Source organism: Eurytemora carolleeae, unplaced genomic scaffold, assembly GCF_000591075.1.
Source record: "Eurytemora carolleeae unplaced genomic scaffold, Eaff_2.0 scaffold33, whole genome shotgun sequence".
NCBI lineage: Eukaryota > Metazoa > Arthropoda > Copepoda > Calanoida > Temoridae > Eurytemora > Eurytemora carolleeae.
Genome location: NW_019396220.1, coordinates 233,741 through 259,790, shown reverse-complemented (window position 1 = coordinate 259,790; position 26,050 = coordinate 233,741). Strand labels below are relative to the sequence as shown.

The 26,050-nt window shown below is 32.9% G+C and overlaps 1 protein-coding gene across 1 annotated transcript; it reads left to right on the top strand.

The window, feature by feature from the left end:
• The first annotated feature begins 2,634 nt into the window (after positions 1 to 2,634).
• LOC111698513 (glutamate receptor ionotropic, kainate 5) lies at positions 2,635 to 26,050 on the top strand. Its single transcript, XM_023468870.1, has 19 exons — positions 2,635 to 2,868; positions 6,934 to 7,007; positions 7,110 to 7,549; positions 8,208 to 8,274; positions 8,418 to 8,471; positions 8,820 to 8,918; positions 12,459 to 12,547; positions 12,784 to 12,916; positions 13,825 to 13,964; positions 14,089 to 14,221; positions 15,629 to 15,760; positions 17,679 to 17,816; positions 18,285 to 18,344; positions 19,181 to 19,357; positions 20,511 to 20,643; positions 21,200 to 21,260; positions 22,313 to 22,446; positions 22,983 to 23,116; positions 25,440 to 26,050. Exons 1-19 carry the CDS (start codon positions 2,787 to 2,789, stop codon positions 25,662 to 25,664), a joined length of 2,505 nt encoding a protein of 834 aa, XP_023324638.1. The 5' UTR covers positions 2,635 to 2,786; the 3' UTR covers positions 25,665 to 26,050.

The window sequence follows — 26,050 nt, the reverse complement described above, 5'->3', positions numbered from 1 at the left end:
GACTAGGCGGAAGAAGAAGGGGGAGGGGGGGCAGTCGGCCAGGCGGCATAGAAGAATTGTGAGTATTATTAAAGTAAGATTATGCTCAGAAATAGACTGCATTATACCCACGTTTGTTTAAAGTGAATAGAGGGAGGTTCAAACTCAATATAAAAACTATGTTTTACATTTATAAATTTGTAGTCTGCAGTCCCATTTGATTTAAAGATTAGAGGGTAGAATAGAGAATATAGATTTTACAAGAATATTTAGGACTTCAAGCTTTGAGCTCAATCCTGATATAGTACAATAAACAGATAGTCGGAGTAAGATTAAAGGTTGTTTGGATAAACTTCTCTAGTATACGAATATCAAATACGGAGCTGGCTAGATTTAACGTCCGTCTAAGTTTATCCATCCAAACATAAATCAATCAATCCACGTTTTGCAACAAATATCAACAGGCAGGGTTCAATACTATATCTACAGTCTAGGTAGGGTCCAATACTATACCTACAGTCTAGGCAGAGTCCAATGCTGTACCTATAGTCTAGGAAGGATCCAATACTATATCTGCAGTCTAGGTAGAGTCCAATACTATACCTATAGTCTAGGTAGGGTCCAATACTGTACCTATAGTCTAGGTAGGGTCCAATACTATACCTATAGTCTAGGTAGGGTCCAATACTGTACCTATAGTCTAGGAAGGATCCAATACTATAACCATAGTCTAGGTAGAGTCCAATACTGTACCTATAGTCTAGGTAGGGTCCAATACCATATATAGTCTAGGTAGGGTCCAATACTAAACCTATAGTCTAGGTAGGGTCCAATACTGTACCTATAGTCTAGGTAGGATCCAATACTATATCTACAGTCTAGGTAGGGTCCATTACTGTACCTATAGTCTAGGTAGGGTCCATTACTATACCTATAGTCTAGGTATGGTCCAATACTATACCTATAGTCAAGGTAGGGTCCAATACCATATATAGTCTAGGTATGGTCCAATACTATACCTATAGTCTAGGTAGGGTCCTAACTATATCTACAGTCTAGGTAGGATCCAATACTATATATAGTCTAGGTAGGGTCCATTACTATACCTATAGTCTAGGTATGGTCCAATACTATACCTATAGTCTAGGTAGGGTCCAATACTATACCTTATATACCTAGACAAGTGTGCTTTCACACATTTATTCGCCTTCTTGAGCAAAAAAAGTAACATCTATTTATGATTTGAATTAAAAATATTTTGAGTCTTAAAATGGAATCTCCTTTATAGTCTAGGTAGGGTCCTAACTATATCTACAGTCTAGGTAGGATCCAATACTATATATAGTCTAGGTAGGATCCAATACTATACATATATTCTAGGTATGGTCCAATACTATACCTATAGTCTAGGTAGGGTCCAATACTATATATATAGTCTAGGTAGGGTGCAATGATATATCTGTTTTTTAGGTAGGATGTTGAAAGCACAAGTCATACTGAACACAAAATAACTTTTAGTATTTGAAGTTTATGGGTGTTAAGGGGTTTAATTATATAGATAGATGTTTTTGAGAATGAATGTAATTTTTGGCCTGATTTAATAGCGAGGCCGGGGACAAACATTCTTGGGAGTTTTCAGGTTGAAGTAATTGTTTCTCTGAATCACTGATGAATGCAACTTGTTATTGTTTATCAGATCAAAGGATTTTTAGCAGAAGGATACAGTTACACATAGGATACAAAGTAATATTTACAGGATACCGGATACAAATACAAGATACAGAATACAGGATGCAAAGTACTCTTTTCAGGATACAGGACATAGGATACAAATTAAGGATATAGATACAGGACACAAGGTATTATTTGTAGGATATAGGATACAATGTACAATGCACTGGGTACAGGATACAGGATACAAATTAAGGATAAAGATACAGGACACAAAGTACTATTTTCAGGATGCAGGATACAGGATAAAGAATAATAAGAATACAGGATGCAAAGTTCAATTTACATTGCACAGGATACAGGATACAAGGTACTATTTTCAGAATACAGGATGAAGGGCAAAGAATGATAATAATGAAGGATACAAGGTACAATTTACATGATACAGGATTCATGATAACAGATAAAGGCTTTAAGATACACTGAGTCACATGAAAATAAATGCAGTTTAGATTTATAATTGATAATACTTAAATGTTTTACTTATAATTCATTGAAAAAAATCATTCTTTTCTAAGAATTTAAGAAATTTCATAAAAGGATTGTATGCTTAATTCATAGTAGGTCTCACTCAAAATGAATTAGCGTAAACTTAACCTGACCCATGAAGAATTAGCGAAAGATACAGAAATTTTGAATGACTTCCAAGGTTCAACAACGGAAGAGAGAAGGGGGACAGTTCCCGGATTGAGCCAAATATTCCCTTATTTGTGAAAAGGAAATAGTTTGCATATAGTCCCTTTATATTTATTGAATTTTCAAACTAAACTAAAAACTTATCTAATAATGACTAATGTTAATAAACTCTAGTTATCAAACCAAAATTAACAAATTTAAATTACACTTTGAACATGCTGACACATTACTTACTCATATTTACTCATAGCGCAGTGCTCTCATTCTATTCCTTTACATCTCCCAGGACTCTACGAGGTTTCACCGTTTTCCAATCTTCTCTCAACTCTACGCAGTCGGATAATTCAGACCAGACTCTACGCGAAATTTAATGTCCGAACTTCTTTCAGTATTGTGAGATGAGGAGATGAGGATGGTTCACATCTGTTAAAAAGTGAAGAATGAGGATCAAAATAATAATCATTTTTCTTCTCTCAGTTCTCAGACAAATATCAGGAAGAACTCCATTATCGATTAGAATAGGTCAGATAAAAGAAAAACCAAAAACAACAAAAATTCAACAGATAAATTTTATTTGTGATAATGATCAAAGTTATCGAGCTACATATATTGATCATCTAACCCACCCAATCATCTTTCTATATTCCACCTAATTACTCTGCTGCACTTAACTACTATACTCCACCTAACTACTTTACTACACCTAGTTACTATATATATACTCCACCTAGTTACTATACTCTTGACTAAACCCAGCTTCTATACTCCACCTAATTACTATACTCCACCTAATTACTATACTCCACCTAACTATTATACTCCACCTAACTACTATACTCCACCTAACTACTATACTCCACCTAACTACTATACTCCATACTCCATCCACCTAACTACTATACTCCATCCACCTAACTACTATACTCCATCCACCTAAATGCTATACTCCATCCACCTAACTAATATACTCCACCTAACTACTATACTCCACCAAACAACTATACTCCACCTAACTACGATACACCACCTAACTACTATACTCCATCCACCTAACTACTTTACTCCACCTAACTACTATACTCCATCCACCTAACTACTACACTCCATCCACCTAACTACGATACTCCACCTAACTACTATACTCCATCCACCTAACTGCTATACTCCATCCACCTAACTACTATACTCCATCCACCTAACTACTACACTTCACCGTATTACTTTGTATCTTTGGAATTGAAATCTTACGCGTGAAAGATATAAATTATAAATGATAAAGATAATTGCCTGTATAATCACAGGACAAGCTCCCCTACTTCTCTGCATTGTATCAAGTTCTTTTGTTTAGTTAATTCCTACTTTACATTGGTAAATCAAGGTTTAGAGAAAACCATGAGTTACAGGGTGTTTCAAAATGTTTAATGTTTGTTTCATTTTATCGAGTAAAAAAGTCTAGTTTAAACCCTTATTTATCTTTTGAGTCACCCGATCACTAAGCACTAATACTTCAGAATATAGGAGAGCCACGGATACTCGAGGATTGAATCTAAACCTGGAGAAATAGGAACATGACCAAACCAAATTAATATTTAGATCCCATCAGGAGTGCGGAGAATCGATGTGGACTGTGGAGTACTTAGAAAATTTAGTGTGTGTTTGGTTTGAAGAAACTATATATAGTACTTAGTTTGGAGGACCTATATGGAGTACTTTGTTTGGAGAAACTATGCGGAGTACTTAGTTTGGAGAAACTATATGGAGTACTTAGTTTGGAGACACTATATGGACTACTTAGTTTGGGGAAACTATATGGAGTACTTAGTTGGGAGAAACTATATAGAGTACTTAGCTTGGAGAAATTATATGGAGTAATTAGTTGGGAGAAATTATATGGAGTTCTTAGTTTGGAGAAACTTTATTTTGTGCTTAGTTTAAAGAAACTATATATGTATATCTGGAGTACTTAGTTTGGAGAAACTATGTGGAGTAATTAGTTTGGAGGAACTATAGGGAGTTCTTAGTTTGGAGAAACTATATGGAGTTCTTAGTGTGGAGGAACTATATGGAGTACTTAGTTTGGAGAAACTATATCGAGTTCTTAGTTTGGATAAACATACAGAGTACTTAGTTTGGAGAAACTATATGAAGTTCTTAGTTTGGAGAAACTTGATTGTGTGCTTAGTTTGAAGAAACTATATGGAGTTCTTAGTTTGGAAAAACATACGGAGTACTTAGTTTGGAGAAACTATATGGATACTTAGTTTGGAGGAACTATATGGAGTACTTAGTTTGGAGAAACTATTTGGAGTTCTTAGTTTGGAGAAACTTTATGAAGTACTTAGTTTGGAGAAACTATATGGAGTACTTAGTTTGTAGAAACTATATGGAGTACGTAGACTGGAGAAACTATATGAAATACTCAGTTTGGAGAAAATATATGAAACTATATGAAGTTCTTAGTTTGGAGAAACTTGATTGTGTGCTTAGTTTGAAGAAACTATATAGAGTTCTTAGTTTGGCAAAACATACGGAGTACTTAATTTGGAGAAACTATATGGATACTTAGTTTGGAGGAACTATATGGAGTACTTAGTTTGGAGAAACTATTTGGAGTTCTTAGTTTGGAGAAACTATATGAAGTACTTAGTTTGGAGAAACTATATGGAGTACTTAGTTTGTAGAAACTATATGGAGTACGTAGATTGGAGAAACTATATGAAATACTTAGTTTGGAGAAACTATATGGAATACTTAGTTTGGGGAAACTATATGGAAGACTTAATTTGGGGAAACTATATGGAATACTTAGTTTGGGGAAACTATATGGAATTATATGGGATGGATGGGATGGATGGATGGATGGGATGGATGGGATGGATTGGATGGATGGGATGGATCTAAAATTATATATTTCAGGGTATGCAGGCAGGTTTGGTAAACTCTGAGACGACCTTTATCCTGACATCTCTAGTAAGAAACTTTTTATTAGGATTAAACAAAAACGTAAACTTCTTAATTCTTGAATCTTTTTATGTCATGGTCAATGGTCATTTAAAAAAAATTCCACTAATGCAGAATTATTTTAACAAATTGATGACAATACATTATTGATTTTGACTTCAAATGCCTAAGCTTGTAAAAACCTTATAAGTAAGACGGAGTTAAATAAAAAATATTCAATATCTCTAAGTTACAACTGCAAGATTGTTAAATGGATCTCACAAGCTGACAACTTTATTGTGAAGAATATTTTATTAGGGTTGGAATTGTTGACTTCTGTTCAAGATGCGGGTTTAGGATTTATTAAGATTTTTCCAGGATTTTTCTGGAGTAAACCTTGAAGTTGCAAGGTTCAGCGGAGCAGGAATTATTGGGTTCTCTCTCATAGATCCTGAACTCACGTACAATCTTACTCAGGTATACACTGAACACTGAACACTGCACACTAAACACTAAAAACTAAACACTTAACACTGAACACTAAACACTGAACTGTAAACACTGGAGATTGAACACTGAATACTGAAAACTGAAATCTGAACACTTAACACCGAACACTAAGCCCTTAACACTTGAACACTGAGAAATCAATACTGAACATTGAACACTAAACATTCTGAATACTGAACACTATAGGCAACGAGCGGTGAATACACTGAATACTGAACCTTGACATCTAAACATTGAACACTGAACACTAAGTAATTAACACTAAAAACTGAACACACTGAACACAATGACCACACTGACCATACTGAACACTGAAAACTGAACACTGAAAACTGAACACTGGAAATCTGGTTTTTACTTGAAATGTAAAAGCAGTGTTTTTTGGACAACCTTAGGAATTTTTCAAATTTTGAATTTCATCAAAACATCAAACTATCCTGACACGTTGCAACTTGTTTGATTTGAGTTGTTTATTATACCTAAAGGACAGCATTTTCATAGAAAGCTTACTAACTAAAGTTATTTATTGAAATGTTTAGAATATCAATAAAAAAATAAACATTTGCTGAACTTACAATAATATTCTACAGGTTGCATATCTTAATTATTCATATTAAGGTGTTAACCTAGATCTTCGTCCTTTAACACGTGTTATAATTTTTATAATAAAATCCTGTGAGTCCTGCTTCTGTTCCTGTTCAGTTTAATAAATAAACTTGTCTAGATCAACATGTTTAATCTTAGAAATCAAACATTCTTTCATCTCGTAAAATCTTAGCATTACAAAAGAAAATGTAATGCTAATTAAATATATTGAACAAAATAGCGATTGTTCTACAGTGATAACCAGAAAACTTTAGAATCAAGTTAGAAGTTTAAAAAGTCCAATGAGAATAAGAGTACTTCAAGGTTAAGATTAATTTACTGAGACATGGTTAAGTAAACTTTAAAGTATTTTCTTCTGATGTTTTCTTTTTAAGACACTCCGTATCCTTTATGTAGTATGTATTAAATCAAATCAAATAAAAATGAAGTTTTCAAGTCCACTAAACCGATATTTATCATTAAAGTTTTTATTTTGACTTTATAGCAATAACACAATTTCCCGACAGAGATTTAAACTTTTGCTATGTTTAGGTGGGGTTCTGGAACCGCAGGAAAGGTTTGCTGAAACAACTCTACAGGCTGCCGTGGATAATATAGATCAGAAGGTTTGAGAAATATTTAAACCTTGATCTCTTCAACCTATCCAAAAAAAAAACATGATTATGAATCAAACTTTTAGCATCTCCGCGTAATTATGATTGTTTTAGGGTATTTTGAACGAAACTCGGATAGATGTTTATCTGAAGTATGTTGAGAACTCTCCTGTCTCCGCCTACACTGCAACCTGTGATCAGCTGGAGAGATCTGTATATTCAATATTCTCCAGTACTCAGGATATACAACCTATAATCAGTTCTCTTGCTTTCCAGTTCAAGATTCCACATTTCTCCACACAGCTTCCTTCCTCTTCTAGACCCTTCTCCAGTCCTTTCTCAATCTACCTTGCTCCGTCCCAATGGGATATAACGGAGATAACTCTGGAGATAGCTCTTAACCTGGGAGTGAGCAAGGTTGGATTGGTTTCTCACTCCACAACCTCTATTCTTGAAACTGCTAGGTTGGTCGAAGCTCTACAATCTGCTGGAGTAGATGTTCTAGTTCTAGATCTAGCAGAGAAGGATGTTAGACCAGACCTTGCTCAGCTCAGGAATATTTTCCATCCCTCTCATTGTGTGCCAAGTTGTCTTTGCTCAATGATAAATCCCACGCAACAATGAATGCGTAAATGAGGAGGGGTTCATTTTAAACATTCTCTGCAATTCTTAGTCGCAGTTTTTCCATTTTCAACATTTTTCTGGTTAACTGCAAATTGCATTTTATAAGTTCACACGTTGAAAACAACAAAAAATCTTTTAAGTTTAGTAATTCTTTATTGTCAAACATACCGAGTGAAAACTTAGAGTTTAATGTTGGCGTAAGATATTTGCTAACCCTTCTATTTATATATACAGTTGAATGACTATACTAACCCTTCTATATATATATACAGTTGAATGACTATACTAAGCCTGAAACTTGATCTTTTTATCGAGGATACTTAGTTACTGTTCGTATGACAAGGAGATGACATATAAAAAGATAAACTCATCTAAAATATTTTTAAAATATTTCATTCAACTGATTTAAATAAAGTCCGGTGTCATTAAAAACCCCTGAAGTTCAATATATCTCTCTCCTCACTTAAGAAAATCAGAATTTCTGTTTTGATTATGAAAATGGTAACAGCTACTGTTAAAATATTATTTAATTTTAAAATGTAAAATGTAAAATGTTGCTTTTGCATTCCCCGGACGGATTATAAACAGAAGGAAAGGATTCTACACTTGTATTGTTGATGTCGCTGACTATCTTATTAAACCGTTTATTGAGCAGGTAGGGACCTGGGAGATGGATGGGATGGATGGGATGAATGGGATGAATGGGATGGGATGGATGGGATGGATGGGATGGATGGATGGATGGGATGGATGGGATGGATTGGATGGATGGGATGGATCTAAAATTATATATTTCAGGGTATGCAGGCAGGTTTGGTAAACTCTGAGACGACCTTTATCCTGACATCTCTAGTAAGAAACTTTTTATTAGGATTAAACAAAAACGTAAACTTCTTAATTCTTGAATCTTTTTATGTCATGGTCAATGGTCATTTAAAAAAAATTCCACTAATGCAGAATTATTTTAACAAATTGATGACAATACATTATTGATTTTGACTTCAAATGCCTAAGCTTGTAAAAACCTTATAAGTAAGACGGAGTTAAATAAAAAATATTCAATATCTCTAAGTTACAACTGCAAGATTGTTAAATGGATCTCACAAGCTGACAACTTTATTGTGAAGAATATTTTATTAGGGTTGGAATTGTTGACTTCTGTTCAAGATGCGGGTTTAGGATTTATTAAGATTTTTCCAGGATTTTTCTGGAGTAAACCTTGAAGTTGCAAGGTTCAGCGGAGCAGGAATTATTGGGTTCTCTCTCATAGATCCTGAACTCACGTACAATCTTACTCAGGTATACACTGAACACTGAACACTGCACACTAAACACTAAAAACTAAACACTTAACACTGAACACTAAACACTGAACTGTAAACACTGGAGATTGAACACTGAATACTGAAAACTGAAATCTGAACACTTAACACCGAACACTAAGCCCTTAACACTTGAACACTGAGAAATCAATACTGAACATTGAACACTAAACATTCTGAATACTGAACACTATAGGCAACGAGCGGTGAATACACTGAATACTGAACCTTGACATCTAAACATTGAACACTGAACACTAAGTAATTAACACTAAAAACTGAACACACTGAACACAATGACCACACTGACCATACTGAACACTGAAAACTGAACACTGAAAACTGAACACTGGAAATCTGGTTTTTACTTGAAATGTAAAAGCAGTGTTTTTTGGACAACCTTAGGAATTTTTCAAATTTTGAATTTCATCAAAACATCAAACTATCCTGACACGTTGCAACTTGTTTGATTTGAGTTGTTTATTATACCTAAAGGACAGCATTTTCATAGAAAGCTTACTAACTAAAGTTATTTATTGAAATGTTTAGAATATCAATAAAAAAATAAACATTTGCTGAACTTACAATAATATTCTACAGGTTGCATATCTTAATGATTCATATTAAGGTGTTAACCTAGATCTTCGTCCTTTAACACGTGTTATAATTTTTATAATAAAATCCTGTGAGTCCTGCTTCTGTTCCTGTTCAGTTTAATAAATAAACTTGTCTAGATCAACATGTTTAATCTTAGAAATCAAACATTCTTTCATCTCGTAAAATCTTAGCATTACAAAAGAAAATGTAATGCTAATTAAATATATTGAACAAAATAGCGATTGTTCTACAGTGATAACCAGAAAACTTTAGAATCAAGTTAGAAGTTTAAAAAGTCCAATGAGAATATGACAAAACAATTTTGCAGTGTAAACAGACCCATCTCATTAAATCAGTGATTTAATAAGTGTCTAATAAAACTATTTGCTTTGTAACAACATCAAAAAAATGGTTTGTATAGTCTTATAGATAATAAATGTTCTCAGGAAGTGAAAACTTTTTTTAAGGAATTGGATTCGACGACAAACATAAACATTAAATATTTGATTCGAAGACCAACATAAACATTAAAAATTTGATACGACGACAAACATAAACATAAAATATTTGATTCGACGACAAACATAAGCATAACATATTTGATTCGACGACAAACATAAACATTAAATATTTGATTCTACGACAAACATAAACATTAAATATTTGATTCTACGACAAACATAAACATTAAATATTTGATTCGACGACAAACAAAAACATAAAATATTTGATTCAACAATAAATATAAACATTAAACATTTGATTCGACGACAAACATAAACATTAAATATTTGATTCGACGACAAACATAAACATAAAATATTTTATTCGACGACAAACATAAACATTAAATATTTGATTCGACGACAAACATAAACATTAAATATTTGATTCAACAATAAATATAAACATTAAACATTTGATTCGACGACAAACATAAATGTTAAATATTTGATTCGACGACAAACAAAAACATAAAATATTTGATTCGACGACAAACATCAGCATAAAATATTTGATTCGACGACAAACATAAACATTAAATATTTGATTTGAAGACAAACATAAACATTAAATATTTGATTCGACGACAAACATAAGCATTAAATATTTGATTCGGAGAAAAAATAAACATTAAATATTTGAATCGACGACAAACATAAACATTTAATATTTGATTCGACGATAAATATAAACATTAAACATTTGATTCGATGACAAACATAAGCATTAAATATTTGATTCGACGACAAACATAAACATTAAATCAGCGTTTTCTTCTCATCTGAAAAGCCTAATCATTTTTCAGAGCTGAAAACTTTAGAATGAGATATCCTTAATCCCGATTACTTAATCTGAGTATTCAATGGACACACTTTTGATTTACTTCTTAAACCGTTCTTTCTTGGATATAGTAGAAAAAAAATCAAAAACCGGTTTTTTAATTTAGAAAGTCCCTCCCATTTCTATATATAATCTTAAATGCCGCGCAAAATTTCAAATTTATTGGCTTCATATACGCGACTCTGATTGGTTGAATTTTATACACTTTTCAGGATACAAGGACAAGATTAGATTAGTCTCGATATTAAGAAAAACAGAGGATCCACAATTCTAAAGTTTTCAGCTCAGACGATCTAAACTTTAAAAAAAATAGCGGAGGAATAAAGAATCTATACCGGAATTATTTTATATCTTTTTCAATCTAAAAAGAGAGGGGGCTGCAACTATTATTTTGAGTATTACATATTAATGGTGAACTGGAGAAATAACAAAACAATGTGATATCAACTGCCAAAATTGTTCAGGTTTAATTTAACAAACAGGATTTAATTGTATTATTGTATTTGTTTTTATTATTTTTATTTTGATAAACTTGCTTTAAAAAAAATCATCTTTTTCAGTTATTTGGTTATCAGAACCCCCGAACTCCCCCCGACCCCCCTCAATAATTATTTAGATTGGATTGTAGAAAGTATGTTTATTTTAATCAAGGATTAATCTCTCAACCTCAAATTACATTCTAATAGCATCCTTTCCTTTAAGTCAGAAATGAATACTTTTATTTTATTCCAGTGTTTTCAAATATATCAAAAGTACTTTTCCAAAGGCATGTTTCCAAATAACCCAATGTACGATTTCCTAAGTGTAATTTCCCAAATGGTCAAGCCGAAGAGCTATAACCTTTAGCTTGTTTTAAAAATCAAATTAGATTAAAAATTATGTAAATTATAAATGTTAAAACTAAGGGAGGGATGACAGCGGACGTCCTATGGTTGTACTATTTAAAAAAATCTTTTAATAGTATAACGATAAAGCGGGCATCATTTTCTGATAGGCATAAAATAATTTTTTGGAAATTATTAATGTTAAAACTAAGGGAGGAATGAGAGCGAACGTCCTATGGTTGTACAATTTAAAAAAATTCTTTTACTAGTATAACGATAAAGCGGGCACCATTTTCTGATATAAACTGTTTTTAAATAATTTTTTGACACAAACTGCCTCCTCAGTCCTTAAACAGACAAATTTAATTGATGCATAAATAGAATCTGGCATTTGAAATAATAATAATTAAGTGCTTTTCCTACAGGGCGATATAAAAACATGAGATAAAATGCTAATCCTAGAGAGAGTTGCAAAAAAAATGAGATAAAAGAGCTTTTCCTGCAGGGAGTTCCAAAAACATGAGATAAGAGTGCTTTCTTACAAGGAGTCCCTAAAAACATGAGATGAAATTGCTTTTCCTACAAGGAGTCCCAAAAACATAAGATAAAAATGCTTTCCTAGAAGGAGTCCAAAAACATGAGATGAAAATGCTTTATATATCTACAGATAGTTTAGGATTAGTTTATAGATACAAGATCCTGTTTAGACAAGGTGTAGGTGTATGGTTAAAAATATTGTTTATTTTGTCTAGAATGAGACAGATCTACTACGACAAAGCTACAAAGCTGCAGTTCTTCTAGACTCCGTTAGATTATTCTCCGAGGGTATCAAGGATCTCAGGTTAAAATATTCTCCGGACGGATAAAGATATTTGGTTTTATCGAGTTTTTATAATCTGCAACCACTGAAAATACTCGCTAACTGCCGTCAAACTAACCTGAGTTTAATTTCTCCATATTAGTGAATTAACTAATTAAGCAGTTTAAAAGTTAGTGTAAAATATTTGAGCATCCCTCTCTTTAAGTTTAAAAAAGTCTCTCTTTAGAAAAAGTTTTGAAATAATATTTTATTTTTAGTAAAATAACTGATGTGGAGAATCCCCGAGTTAGCTGTCAAAACCAAACCCAGATATATGAGGATGGAGAAGCGTTATTTGCTAGTTTTCAGAGGGTTTCATTTCAGGGGTATACCGGGATGGTTCAGCTCCAGGTACCATATTAGTTCAGCTCTACCTAGTAGACTTGTTCATTTTACTGTACTAGAATAGTTGAGCTCTACGTAGTAGCTACTTCTTCTCCAGGTACCTTATAAAGGAGTATTAGACTTCAGGTACTTTCATATTTAAGCTTCAGGAACTAGACAAGTTTACCTTTAGATAGTAGGTTAGCCCGGCTTACAGTACTAGAATAGCTTAGTACCAGATTTATGATGCTTAAGTCCAGGGTAAGGAATATTTCAGGATAAGGTAGTAGGTTATTAAGCTAAAGTTAAGATTGTTAGATTTCAGGTTCTAGATTTTTCACTGAGCTAGTTAAGTTCCAGGCAGTACGATAGATCTGCTCCAGTTACTAGAATAGTTATTAGTTAGCTCCCAGTAAGTAGTGTTGCTTCGGCTCCAGGTACTAGGATAGTTAGCTCCCGGTAAGTAAGGTTAGTTCGGCTCTGGATACAGTTAGCTCCCAGGGATTAAGGATAGTTCGGCTCCAGGTACTAGGATAGTTAGCTCAAAGTAAGTAAGGATAGTTCACCTTTAGGTACTATGACAGTTAGCTCCCATTAAGTAAAGATAGTTCGGCTCCAGGTAATAGGATAGTTAGCTCCTGGTAAGTAAAGATAGTTCAGCTCCAGGTAATAGGATAGTTAGCTCCCGGTAACTAAGGATAATTCGGCTCCAGGTGCTAAGATAGTTAGCTCCTGCTAAGTAAGGATAGTTCGGCTCTAGGTATTAGAATGGTTGGCTCCCAGTAGAAGGGTTAGTGCGGCTCCAGGTACTAAGATAATAAGCTCCTGGTAAGTAAGGATAGTTCGGCTCTAGGTACTATAAATACAGTTAGCTCCCGGTAAGTAAGGATAGTTAAGCTCCAATTGTTTAAATACATCCTGTGTTTTTTTTGCAGGGTCAAACTAGGGAAGATGTGAATCTACATATTCTAGCGCTTCATCCTGATCTAGGACTCAAGAAAATAGGACTTTGGTCCAGAGATAGGAGAGGCTCAGCTGTAATTGGAGATATTAAAGAAAACATTGATCAGATCAGGTTTGAAGTTTTGATCCTTCAAGACAATAAAAACAAGAATATTAATTTTATTGATAATAGTCTAATTTAATGTGAGATGAAATTATTTAGACAGCACTGTCCAATAAATATTTACTGATTTTAGGATGTTTGGGAAGGACAGATTAGCTTTAATATCCAGGAATCCTGATCTAGAAGTTGAAACAGTCCTGAAAACTGTGGCTGAGAGACATGGATCAGTTTATAGAACAGTTTCTACCCTGGAGAAAATACTACAGGTAACCAACCAACAAACCAACAACTCTTATTCAAGACGACAAAAAAGATTTGAGGTTAATATATCTCCTGTATCGTGCACTACAAGCAACCAAACATCCCCAGGGGGTAGAGTGGTTCAAGTCATTTCCCGTATCGTGTTCTTCAAGCAACCAAATATCGCCAGGGGTAGAGTGGTTCAAGATATCTCCTGTATCGTGCACTACAAGTAATCAACCATCTCCAGGGGGTAGAGTAGTTTAAGGTATCTCCTGTATCGTGTACTACATCAAGTTATCAACCATCTCCAGGGGGTAGAGTGGTTCAAGATATCTCCTGTATCGTGCACTACACGTAATTAACCATCTCCAGGGGGTAGAGTAGTTCAAGGTATCTCCTGTATCGTGCACTACATCAAGTAATCAACCATCTCCAGGGGGTAGAGTAGTTCAAAGTATCTCCTGTATCGTGTACTACATCAAGTAATTAACTATCTCCAGGGCGTAGAGTAGTTCAAGATATCTCCTGTATCGTGTACTACAATTGTAATCAAACATCTCCAGGGGGTAGAGTGCAGTTCAAGATATTTCCTGTATCGTGTACTACACGAAATTAACCATCTCCAGGGGGTAGAGTGGTTCAAGATATTTTCTGTATCGTGTTCTACATCAAGTAATTACCCATCTCCAGGGGGTAGAGTGGTTCAAGATATCTCCTGTATCGTGTACTACATCAAGTAATCAACCATCTCCAGGGGGTAGAGTAGTTCAAGATATCTCCTGTATAGTGTACTACATCAAATAATTAACCATCTCCAGGGGGTAGAGTGGTTCAAGATATCTCCTGTATCGTGTACTACATCAAGTAATCAACCATCTCCAGGGGTAGAGTGGTTCAAGATATCTCCTGTATCGTGTACTACATCAAGTAATCAACCATCTCCAGGGAGTAGTTCAAGGTATCTCCTGTATCGTGTACTACATCAAGTAATCAACCATCTCCAGGGGGTAGAGTAGTTCAAGGTATCTCCTGTATCGTGTACTAAACTAAGTAATCAACCATACATCAAGTATTGAACCATCTCCAGGAGTGTTGAATAGATTTTAGAAGTTATGCAATTAAGCATATCTAAGGAATCGGTCTAGTTTAAGGTATACAGTCTAAAAATTTATTTCCGATGAGACCCTGAGCAGTATTCTGAATATCCTAGATATAAAATAGTTGTTTTGTATTTGTGTGTGTCCTGATTCCTGGAACATGATGAAATGATAATAAAGGGTAAAGGATAACTGAAAATAGTTAATCATTACTTAAAACATTTTTCTAAATTCTACATTTAACCTTGAAAACCTAAGCAATCCACATTATTTGCTCTTTTGTGCTTCTTTTCAAAAGTGATTATTTATTTTTTATTATTGTAAACTTTTTAGGAGGAGATTCCTATATACTGGGATACAATATCTCAAGGTTCTCCTAACCTAACCACGGAGAGCTTGAACCCGGAGAAGGAACTGGATTCTACTCTACCCGTCTCACTCTCAGATATATATTTAGTTTTCAAGGTTAGGGAGGAAATAAACTCCGAAGTTATGGCGGAGAAACATAATAAAACTATAATATCCTCTTGCAACCCCTTCCACTGTAGTTTTCGGTTTAAAGATTAGTTCAGAAATTAGTTTAAAACAAATAATTCTTGAGTTCATTTAAATTTTTTTTAAGTTTTCGTTTTTATTTTAGAATTTAAATTAAAATGGTGTGAAATATTAATAAAATGAGCTTGGATACTGATTAAACTAATGGATTATATTTACAAACTCAAATTATAAATATACTGACTCAGTTTAATGGAAAATAAGATATTTGAAACTGCAAACAATGAGTATTTTTAGAGCATGAAGCTTGTACCAATATATAAACATACAATTATGATTTCATTAATTGAAATTTTACAAGCTCATTCATCATTTAAACGGAAAATATTTATAAAATTCACGATATTTATATTTTTTGGCAAACACGCTTTGATTTTTTCGACCGAAAGGAACTAAGTTCTAATTTCCTGATTCCTATATATATTTGGACCTAGTTGTCGTATTTCTCTTATATTTTAAGCTAAGATAAAATATCAAGGGTTTACACGCTCAGGTTGCAAAGATATAGGAATGATAAAATTTATGTTTATGGCAAGATTTCCTTTGAGCGATAAGGTTGAACTATTTTTGTTCCTTAGTTTTCAAGTGAAAAATCAGTATAAAAATCAGTATTCAGTATATATAGTTGAAGCAAAGTTAACATAAACTGTAATTAACAATATTTTATCTCCTCATCTGTTGGAAAATTTAGCTTTGAAATTGAAAGTCTCAAGATGCACTGGGATATACTCAGTGTTGCATTACATTTAATGAAATTGACATAACAAAATGAATGCTTGAGAACTTCAGGGCTCTCCCAAACCAAACCAAACTCATATAAGAAATAAACATTGAAAATGAATAAAAAAGAATTCCCGTTTTTATTAATCAAAGGGATATTGTAAGCGTAATTTTAAGTTACACTCCATGAAAAAAGGGCATTGCCCGATTTACAACGGTACCATTAAAATCTTTGAGTAAAAAGATCTCACTGTTTAAACATGTCGTAACCCGCTTGAATTCCTCTGAAATGCTGGTTGTACGCTGAGTACAGAGTAACCTCAACGCAGCTGATCTGTTACTTACGCAACAAAAAGTATCAACTGTTTTACATTAAAAGCGGTTTTAAACATTCAAATGTAAATTTTTATTTTCTCCCACTTTTAGAAAGTAGCTATTGATATTTGTTAAATACATAACAGGCAAACTAAGTGTTCAGCATTTAAAAGGCTTTCAGATGATTTACATAGATATGTCCGACAGCCTTCATCAGTCGAATGTTAAAGGGTACCGTTGTTAATCGAGAATGCTCCTCTTTAAATGAAGGATCACTTGAAATAACGCTTACAGTCTCTTTAATGAGGAGCAAACAGCAATATATCCAGTCAACGAGGAGTTTGTGACAGCCAATTATATTCTCTCATAGTGTGTTTGATAGGTCTAATTTTCTACGGTCAATTTCACGGGCATCCGTAGTAAATTTGAATTTCCGGGCCGGTCAACCTTTCCGGTCCCAGTTTGTACTGTACGTAGCTCTATGGACAGGACTAGCCGGCGCAACAAGGTTGACGCGGTCAGACTTTATGCTTCATATAGGTTGAATTTACTTTTACTCAAGGGGAGGATTTGCGTGATTTAGATATATCTAACACAACGTTAGGATTTTTTTCTAACTGTTACGAAGCTAAAGTAGGCAGACGAGGTTAACAAAAATTACAAACTATAATTGTTTTCATTAAATACAGCCTTGTAGTCACAAAGGCAAGCGAGGACGAAAACCTGTTTGAAATATAGTTTGTATTGGTTAAGAAAAGATGTTTAATCCGTTCATAACATTTTTATGTTTTAGAAAGATAGTATTGGAGGTCTGGATTGGTTAAAGTGTATCCTTGGTTTTCTCTTCATCCTTCTCTGTTCCTCTTTATCCCTCTCCTTCTCCTCCAGGATATCTCCGTACCAGAGACGAGCCAATCCGTACAGTATCCAGGTAACCTTAATATATAATAATTTCAAATGCAGCCCCCCCCCCTTCTGGGGGTTTAATTTTTATTCTTCATTTCTTAATACTAATCTTTCAGTGGATTTCCAGAAAAAACTCCGAAATTAAACTTAAGTCCTTCAATTCAAAAGTTTAAATTGTGTAAATCGAGTTAATAATAATTAACCCCCCCATCAATAATTAAAATGATAATGAAAATGGTTAAATACTAGCGAATAAATTAGTTGGAACTTTTTAAATGAATGTGTTGAATGTTTAAAAAAAGAATTTATTTTATATTTGTCCTCAAATATCAAGTGACAAGGATGAAAAGATTTAATTGAGGAACTAAACTGCAGTTGCAGTGCGATACTTGATACATCCGATATAAAAACAGGCTCAGATTGGACAAGCAGAATTTTTTACATCTTTTTATTTATCTATCTTCGATGTTTTATATTTATTTTTTATTTCCAGGATTCTATTTGGATAAATGTTTGTGGACTCTTGTTCCGATCCTGGGATTTTCGTCTCCAGGTTTAATCTTACTATAATACTGATAACTAATATTTTCATATTTAAGCTCTTTAAAGCTTTTGATTGATAAAGAAATTGAATTTTAACCACAAACTTAAATTTTCTAATCAATATACATTAGCAAATTGATGGTGCAAATTTAGACTTTTTGATCTGACCGAATTTATCGTTTAAAATATCAATGGTCTATGACATCGGGTTGCAAAGATTAGGGTTTATAGAATGAGAGTTTGTAAAGAAAAATCAGTTTCTTTGAAAGGTTTTGAAAATAAAACTTTCCCCCAACCCTTTACATATGCTCCTTAGACTATTTTCTATGCTCCCTACCCATTTACCCATGCTCCTTACTTATTTACCCATGCTTGCTACCCATTTACCCATGCTCGCTACCCATTTACCCATGCCCCCTACCCCTTACCACTCTGCTCTCTACCCTTTACTCCCTTATCCTCACTATCTAACCTCCTACGCCCTACCTATTTTCTCTTTTAATCCTTGTAACAAGAAAGAATGGTGCTCTCCAACTTTAGATAATAAACCTATAACTGCAGCAGAACTCTAAATTTCTAAAATTGTAAAACTTGATACAAGACTAACTAGATACCCTGGCTCGTTATATTAATCCTGCAGTCTCAAAGCTTTTTCAACTAAAGACTAAGTAATGAAACCGTTTCTTAAAACTAGTAATAAAATTTTGATCATATTTAACAATTTATTTTTGGAATCATTTGTTACAGTATTGAGATCAATCTTATCTGATATGGCAACTAAATCTAATTAAAACTTTTATATAACATTTTCTTTTTTTATAAAAAGTTTCCATAATTTGATTTTAGGGCGTTTCCAGCAGATTAGTTTCCATAGTTTGGTGGGTTTTCAGTTCTTTTACCGTCCTACTCCTCTCCTACCATCTTCTAAACCCAGCGGTTAATCTTGATCTCACCCATATCCTGCAGGATCCAAACCTTTCAATACAAACCTTAGAACATTCTCAGCTTCATCAGTATCTCAAGGTATGCATATATATATAGATTAGGTTCAGAAATACAGCATAGGTTTAGGTGATCACTATGCTAGATAGGTTTATGTAAACAGGGTAGGTTGATGTATACAGGATAGGTTTAGGTGTACAGGATAGGTTCAGGTATCCAGGATAGGTTTGATAGACAGGATAGGTTCAGGTATACAGGATAGGTTCAGGTATATAGGATAGGTTTAGGTATACAGGATAGGTTTGATAGACAGGACAGGTTCAGGTATACAGGATAGGTTCAGGTATACAGGATAGGTTCAGGTATACAGGATAGGTTCAGGTAAACATGATAGTTTCAGGTATACAGGATAGGTTCAGGTATACAGGATAGGTTAAGGTATACAGGATAGGTTCAGATATACAGGATGGGTTCAGGTATACATGATAGTTTCAGGTGTACATAATAGGTTCAGATATACAGGATAGGTTCAGATATACAGGATAGGTTCAGGTATACAGGATAGGTTCAGATATACAGGATAGGTTCAGGTATACAGGATAGGTTCAGGTATACAGGATAGGTTCAGGTATACAGAATAGGTTCATATATACAGGATAGGTTCAGGACCAAAGGATAGGTTCAGAAACAAAGGATAGGTTCAGAGATACATGAGAGGTTCAGAAACACACGTGTTTGGTCGTTTTATTTTGCAAATATCTTCAGTCAGGGTCAAACTTTCACATAAAAAATTTTTGTTTAGAATATTACAATTAAACCCTAAATAAGCCATACATCGAAAGAATTCATCAAATGTCGTATTCTTCACTTTCTGATAATGGAATATTGTAGATATTTAGTTTTTTTCATTAAATGATTATAATGTAACTCTTTAAAACTGTTCCCGCAGATTCAAAGAGGTTTATATATACAGGATAGGTTCAGATATACAGGATAGGTTTAGATATACAGGATAGGTTCAGGTATACAGGAGAGGTTCAGGTAAACAGAATATGTTCAGGTAAACAGGGTAGGTTCAGGTATACAGGATAGGTTCAAGTATACAGGATAGGTTCATGTATACAAGATAGGTTCAGGTATGCAGGATAGGTTCAGGTATAAAGGATAAATTAAGGTATACAAGATAGGTTCAGTGAAATCTTTTTTTAACGCAAGACAAAAATCCTTTCTGTAGGTTTCTCCGGACCCTGTTCACCAACACCTATCCTCTAGAGTACAATCCTCCTTCCAGAGGTTATCTCAAGGATTGGAAACTGTCTCAAGTCAAAACAATATTCTCATTATTCTAGAAGGATCTCAACTCTTAGGTATTTGAAATATGTTTATATATTTTGATGTTAAAGTTCTGAAGTTTACTGATATGACGGGAATAGATTATTTGTTATAAAACAAGTTTCCTTTTTCATTTTACTCCGGACCATGATCTGTCTTTTCTCCTAGACAGAGTAGAGATTAATCCAACATTATTATAATATCCTATTATATCCGCAATCAAAACAACAGGGAATGAAAAAAATACAGAAGCTTGTATGAACATTTACAAAAACTCATTATTCGTATATATACCTTCACTTCGTTGCAGACAAACTCCGAAATAACAAAATTTGGAAATACAAAATCCTGACATTTTTTAACCATGCTAGGCTTCCTAGCATTTATACTTGCCGCAGCGCTCGGCCCCTTGTAGCCTGCAGTGCCACAGAATGTGTAACCTGTAAATGTAGAATGTAGAATGTAGATATATATAGATAATTTCAAAATTTGTGCTGTTAGGAGTTTGTCTCTCCGAAGATTGTCTTTTCTTCAGTTTTTTCTAAAGTTTGTCATGGCGCCTCCGTAGTGTTTAATATTCCTTGTATTTAGAGGTAGGGTGTGAGTTTGAACGGATCAAGGTTGGGTCTAGACCTAGATATCTGAGCATGAGGTAACCATTGTCTACGAATCCTTGTGCTGAAAACAAATCGATAAAAACGATATATTTTCATCTTATTTTTGTCACGGTTTAATTCTTCTCCCTCAGATAGTTTGCACAACACATTGTAAAAGATCGATCTGGTTTGAAAACAGAAATTTGTGCAAAAATTATTTGCATATTTGCAAGAAAAAGTTGAATAAATCCCAATTTCCATCCCACCATATCTACAGATGCAGAGTAGCGCTCAAACTTTTATCAGTGGTTTTTATGCTCCAATATTTCTTAATTTTAAAGTTTTAGAATTATAATAAATGTACACGGGTTGAGGTGGAACAGGATTGATCAATCCCAGAGTTAAATCCAAAGAAGGTTGAAAAATATTATTTTCATTGTTTCTTGAATTCCAAAGCTATCAGAGAGAAATAATATATTGAGATTGATGTATCAAGGTTTAAATCTACAATTGTTAAAAATTCCAACCAATTACCACAAATTCAAATTTTCTAATTATCATATCTTTGCAACTTGAAAGTGTAAAACTTTGATATTTCAAACGTAGACGTTTTGATCTAACAGAATTTATAATTTGAAGTATAAATGGTCTACGACACAGGGTTGCAAAGATATTGGTATTCCTCTACTCGAGATAAACTCTTTGATCATCTTTAATTATAATTTTAATCTTTTCTCTGGATCTTCTGATATTTTTAAGATTTGTAACCGAACTAAGGTATTAAATTGCGGAAGATTTAAAAATAGAAATGAACATAAAAAAGTTTCCCGCATTAAAATGATTGCTGAACTTTCATGCATTAAAAATACTAGACTGAAAGAAGTCAAGAAAGATGAAAATTTTACATTTTTAATTGTAACAAAAAAGTCATGATGCGAAAAATATCAGAAGTTCTTTACTATAGAAACACTAAACCAAAAACTGTTGGCTCAAGACAATATCTGGAAAGAGCTTTCATCTAGATCGAAAAAGAATTCTCCGGTCTAAACATTTTCTGTTTTCCATCCTCTCTGTATTATATAAATTGTATTTCTTGTTTAAATTACAGGAGAGGATCTATCTGGAGAGAACGATTAAACCATGGAATCCGTACCTACCAGAGTACCCGGAGTATTCAGACTTCAGACCAGATTCAAGACATCAAAACTCAACCCTGTCAAATAGATGACATGAATTTTTATTGTAAGTTAGAGTACCTTACTATTGTTAGTAACTTTTCTGTGTTTTAACCACATTAAAACTCTATATAGAACCCTGTTTCCGGGTGCAGGGGTGTACATTTTCTTGAAATATCATACCCCTTTTGAAAATCATTAATTTTCACCAGTAGTTAGAGAATAATAAAAATAGTTTTTTTCGCTGATTTTGGGGGAAAATGGTTTTCAGGTGAAAATTAAGTATCAAAATGGGTGATACAACTTTTGATGTCCAATTAAAACAATTTTTTGTATCCTTTTACTCTGAAACCTTCCTGTGACCCTGTCTCCTTACTATCTTTTCAGTCCTTTTTTACCTTTCTTTCACCAACAACCTCCATGACCTTCTGTATTTCTCTAAAAACCTTCCCTTCTCTTTGTCTCCATGAAATATCTAAACTTTTCTTGTTATCTGAAACCTTCCCAACATATCTTTAACCGGAATTTAAATAATTTCCAAGTTTATTGGACGGTTACCAAGTTCTTGAATTTAAATTAATCTAATTCATGGTTTTATTTCAGATTATCTCGCAGGCTTTGGATTGGTTGGATCTTTACTCTCTCTCCTCTTTGCACTCGGAGAACTCGTCTTTTTCTCCGTCCGCAGAACTCGTAAATCTGAATCCTGGTGGAAACGTCTTACTCAAGAACTCAAGGTATACTTAATATTAGATAGTAGAAAGTAGATAGTAGATAATAGATAGTAGATAGTAGATAGTAGATAGTAGATAGTAGATAGTAGATAGTAGATAGTAGATAGTAGATAGTAGATAGTAGATAGTAGATAGTAGATAGTAGATAATAATCTAAATTAAGGCCCACCTTATCAAACGTAAAATTGAGCGGAACAATCAAATCATCACGATTAATAAAGAGCTTCATATTCTGGTGCTTTAAAGTGCAAAACACTGCAATGCAAACCATGATGTTAAGTCATCAGATTTCATTAAAAATGGAAACCAAAGATTTAATGCACTAAAGCGTTCAAAGGCAACCAATTTTGTACCAATTCTGTGTATTCAATATCAAAGAAGGATAGACATTGATTTGGTATAAAATTTATGTATAAAATATTAGAAACTAGGTTTTTAGAGCGCTTCGCGCCCTCTTTCCTCAAAATAATTTTAGATGTTAATTTCATAATAAAAATTCCAATTTCTTTTTCTTTAAATTTTGATGTTCAATAAACCTTTCCTGGGATCTTGTGAGGTCTAAACACAAAATTTGGGCCCGATCGGTTCGGTCGTTTAGACGTTTATTGGATACAAACGAACAATCAGACAGACAAACATATATGTAAAGATGAATTTTTCCTTATTGTCTTTCCTTTAAAATTATCTATGTAAAGAATCCTCTTTTTACTACTAGTCGTAAAGTAAACGTGAATAAAAATTCGGGTTTTATCAACTGAAAGTTGTGCAATAGACTCTCAAGTAAAACCATAAAAATTATTTTCTTATTCAAACTTGGTTTCATTGGTTTCAGCTTAAAGAATTGAGTTTACTCCATCCTTTCTTAAAAGAAAATTTTTAATAAATTTTGTCTAAAGTATTTTTAATCTATCATTGTCTGATGTATTTTTAATATTACTTGTCTTAAGTATTTTCAGAATTGTTGTCTGAAGTATTTTTAATTTTGTTGTCTGAATTATTTTGAAAATTTAGAAGTTATATTTTTGAAATTGTTGTCTGAAGTAATTATAAAATTGTTGTCTGAAAATTTTTTGAAAATTGTGTCTGATTTTTTAATATTGTTGTCTGAAGTATTTTTAACATTGCATGGTCTGAAGTATTTTCAATATTCTGAAGTATTCAAAAAATTGTTGCCTGAAGTAATTTTAATATTGTTGTACAAAATATTTTTAAAATTGTTGTCTGAAGTATTTGAAAAATGTTGTTTGAAGTAATTTTAATATTGTTGTTTCATAAATTAATAAATTTGTTGTCTGAAGTATTTTTTAAATTGTTGTTTGCAAAAAAATTAAAAAAAATTGTTAAGTATTTTTAAATTGTTGCCTAATTTTTTTTTTGATGTTGTTGTCTGAAGAAGAATTTTTAATATCGTTGCCGTAGATAATAATCCTAAAAGTTGGACTACTCATAGAAGAAACCTCTGCCAAAACTGATTCACTAAAAACCTCTTTCCATCCAAAACCTGTAGACTTATCAAGTTATACAAAGAGAGTCTAAAAATAACATGAGAATTAACTGCAAACTGTCTTAATCGTTTATAATCTCTGATAGAAAATAGATTTTATAATATTGATATAATAGTTTATAGTCTCTAATAGAAAATAGATTTTATAATATTGATATAATCGTTTATACTCTCTGATAGAAAATGGATTTTATAATATTGATATAATCGTTTATAATCTCTGATAGAAAATAGATTTTATAATATTGATATAATAGTTTATAGTCTCTAATAGAAAATAGATTCTATAATATTGATATAATCGTTTATAATCTCTTATAGAAAATGGATTTTATGATATTGATATAATCGTTTATAATTTTTGATAGAAAATGGATTTTATAATAATATAATCGTTTATAATCTCTGATAGAAAATAGATTTTATAATATTGATATAATTGATCAGACCAAGGTTGAAAAGGTACTGTTATGAGTCGGATAGGCTATTCTATAAGTGTATTAACTGCAAACGTATTACGTAAATATACAAAGGAAATGAGAATTTACCACAAACTTAAAATTTCTCAAACCTAGATCTTAGCTACCTTTGATATTTCAAACTTAGTTTATTTGATATAACATAAATTCATAGTTGGAAATATCTAAGGTCTACGACATTGTGTTACAAAAATTAAAGGAATAGAAAATCAAAGTTTTGGCAAATACTCACTCCCTTTTCAGTATTTCATACAAGTATATATGTTCAGTATTTCATATAATAATTTACAGTGTTTCATAAAAATTTATATTTTCAGTATTTAATATAAATATTTATTTTCAGTTAATGATGAGGAATGAGAGCACTGACGAGAAACTGGTTCAACTTTCAAACCTAGAGTTTTCTTCTCCAAGTAGGAATGAGAACCTGGCAAAGTTCTCCAGTAGCGGAGAGAAGCAGAGGAGTCCTACTCCGGATAAGGATGATGATGAAGATGAACCCTCTGTAACGGAGAAACTAATCCTAGAGAAAGCCTATGACGAACATCTTGAAAACTCTCGGCTCTAAAACTTAAGCATTCCATACTCAATGTCTTAAATGTATTAGTTAATGTATTTTCATGTTATGGTTCTGTTAAAAGAACTGGTTTTTTTCTGTTAAAAAAAATGTATTAATGTATTAGTGTATTGATGTATTAATGTATAATAATGAATAATATCCTGGTATACTGATTTGTCCAAAGAAAAGTAAAAAATTTAGTAATTCCTTTTCAGTTCAAAAATAAATTATTTTAATTTTCGTGAACCGCATGGTTCTCTTTTAAGTTCAAATTGCTTTTTCAACCATGGAATTGGATCTATTTTATGATATTTTTTGGTTTCGGCCTGACTCTGCAGTACACTTTCAGTGTAAACACACTTTTTTGTTTAAATAAAGGATTTTAGAACAATGAA

Excerpts from the sequence above, each read along its gene's own strand:
- LOC111698513 (XM_023468870.1), top strand. The coding sequence starts at position 2,787 with ATGAGGATCAAAATAATAATCATTTTTCTTCTCTCAGTTCTCAGACAA. Across the intron at positions 12,548-12,783 it reads GAGGGTATCAAGGATCTCAG|TAAAATAACTGATGTGGAGA; the intron begins GTTAAAATATTC and ends TTTTATTTTTAG. Across the intron at positions 19,358-20,510 it reads AGCTTCATCAGTATCTCAAG|GTTTCTCCGGACCCTGTTCA; the intron begins GTATGCATATAT and ends TCCTTTCTGTAG.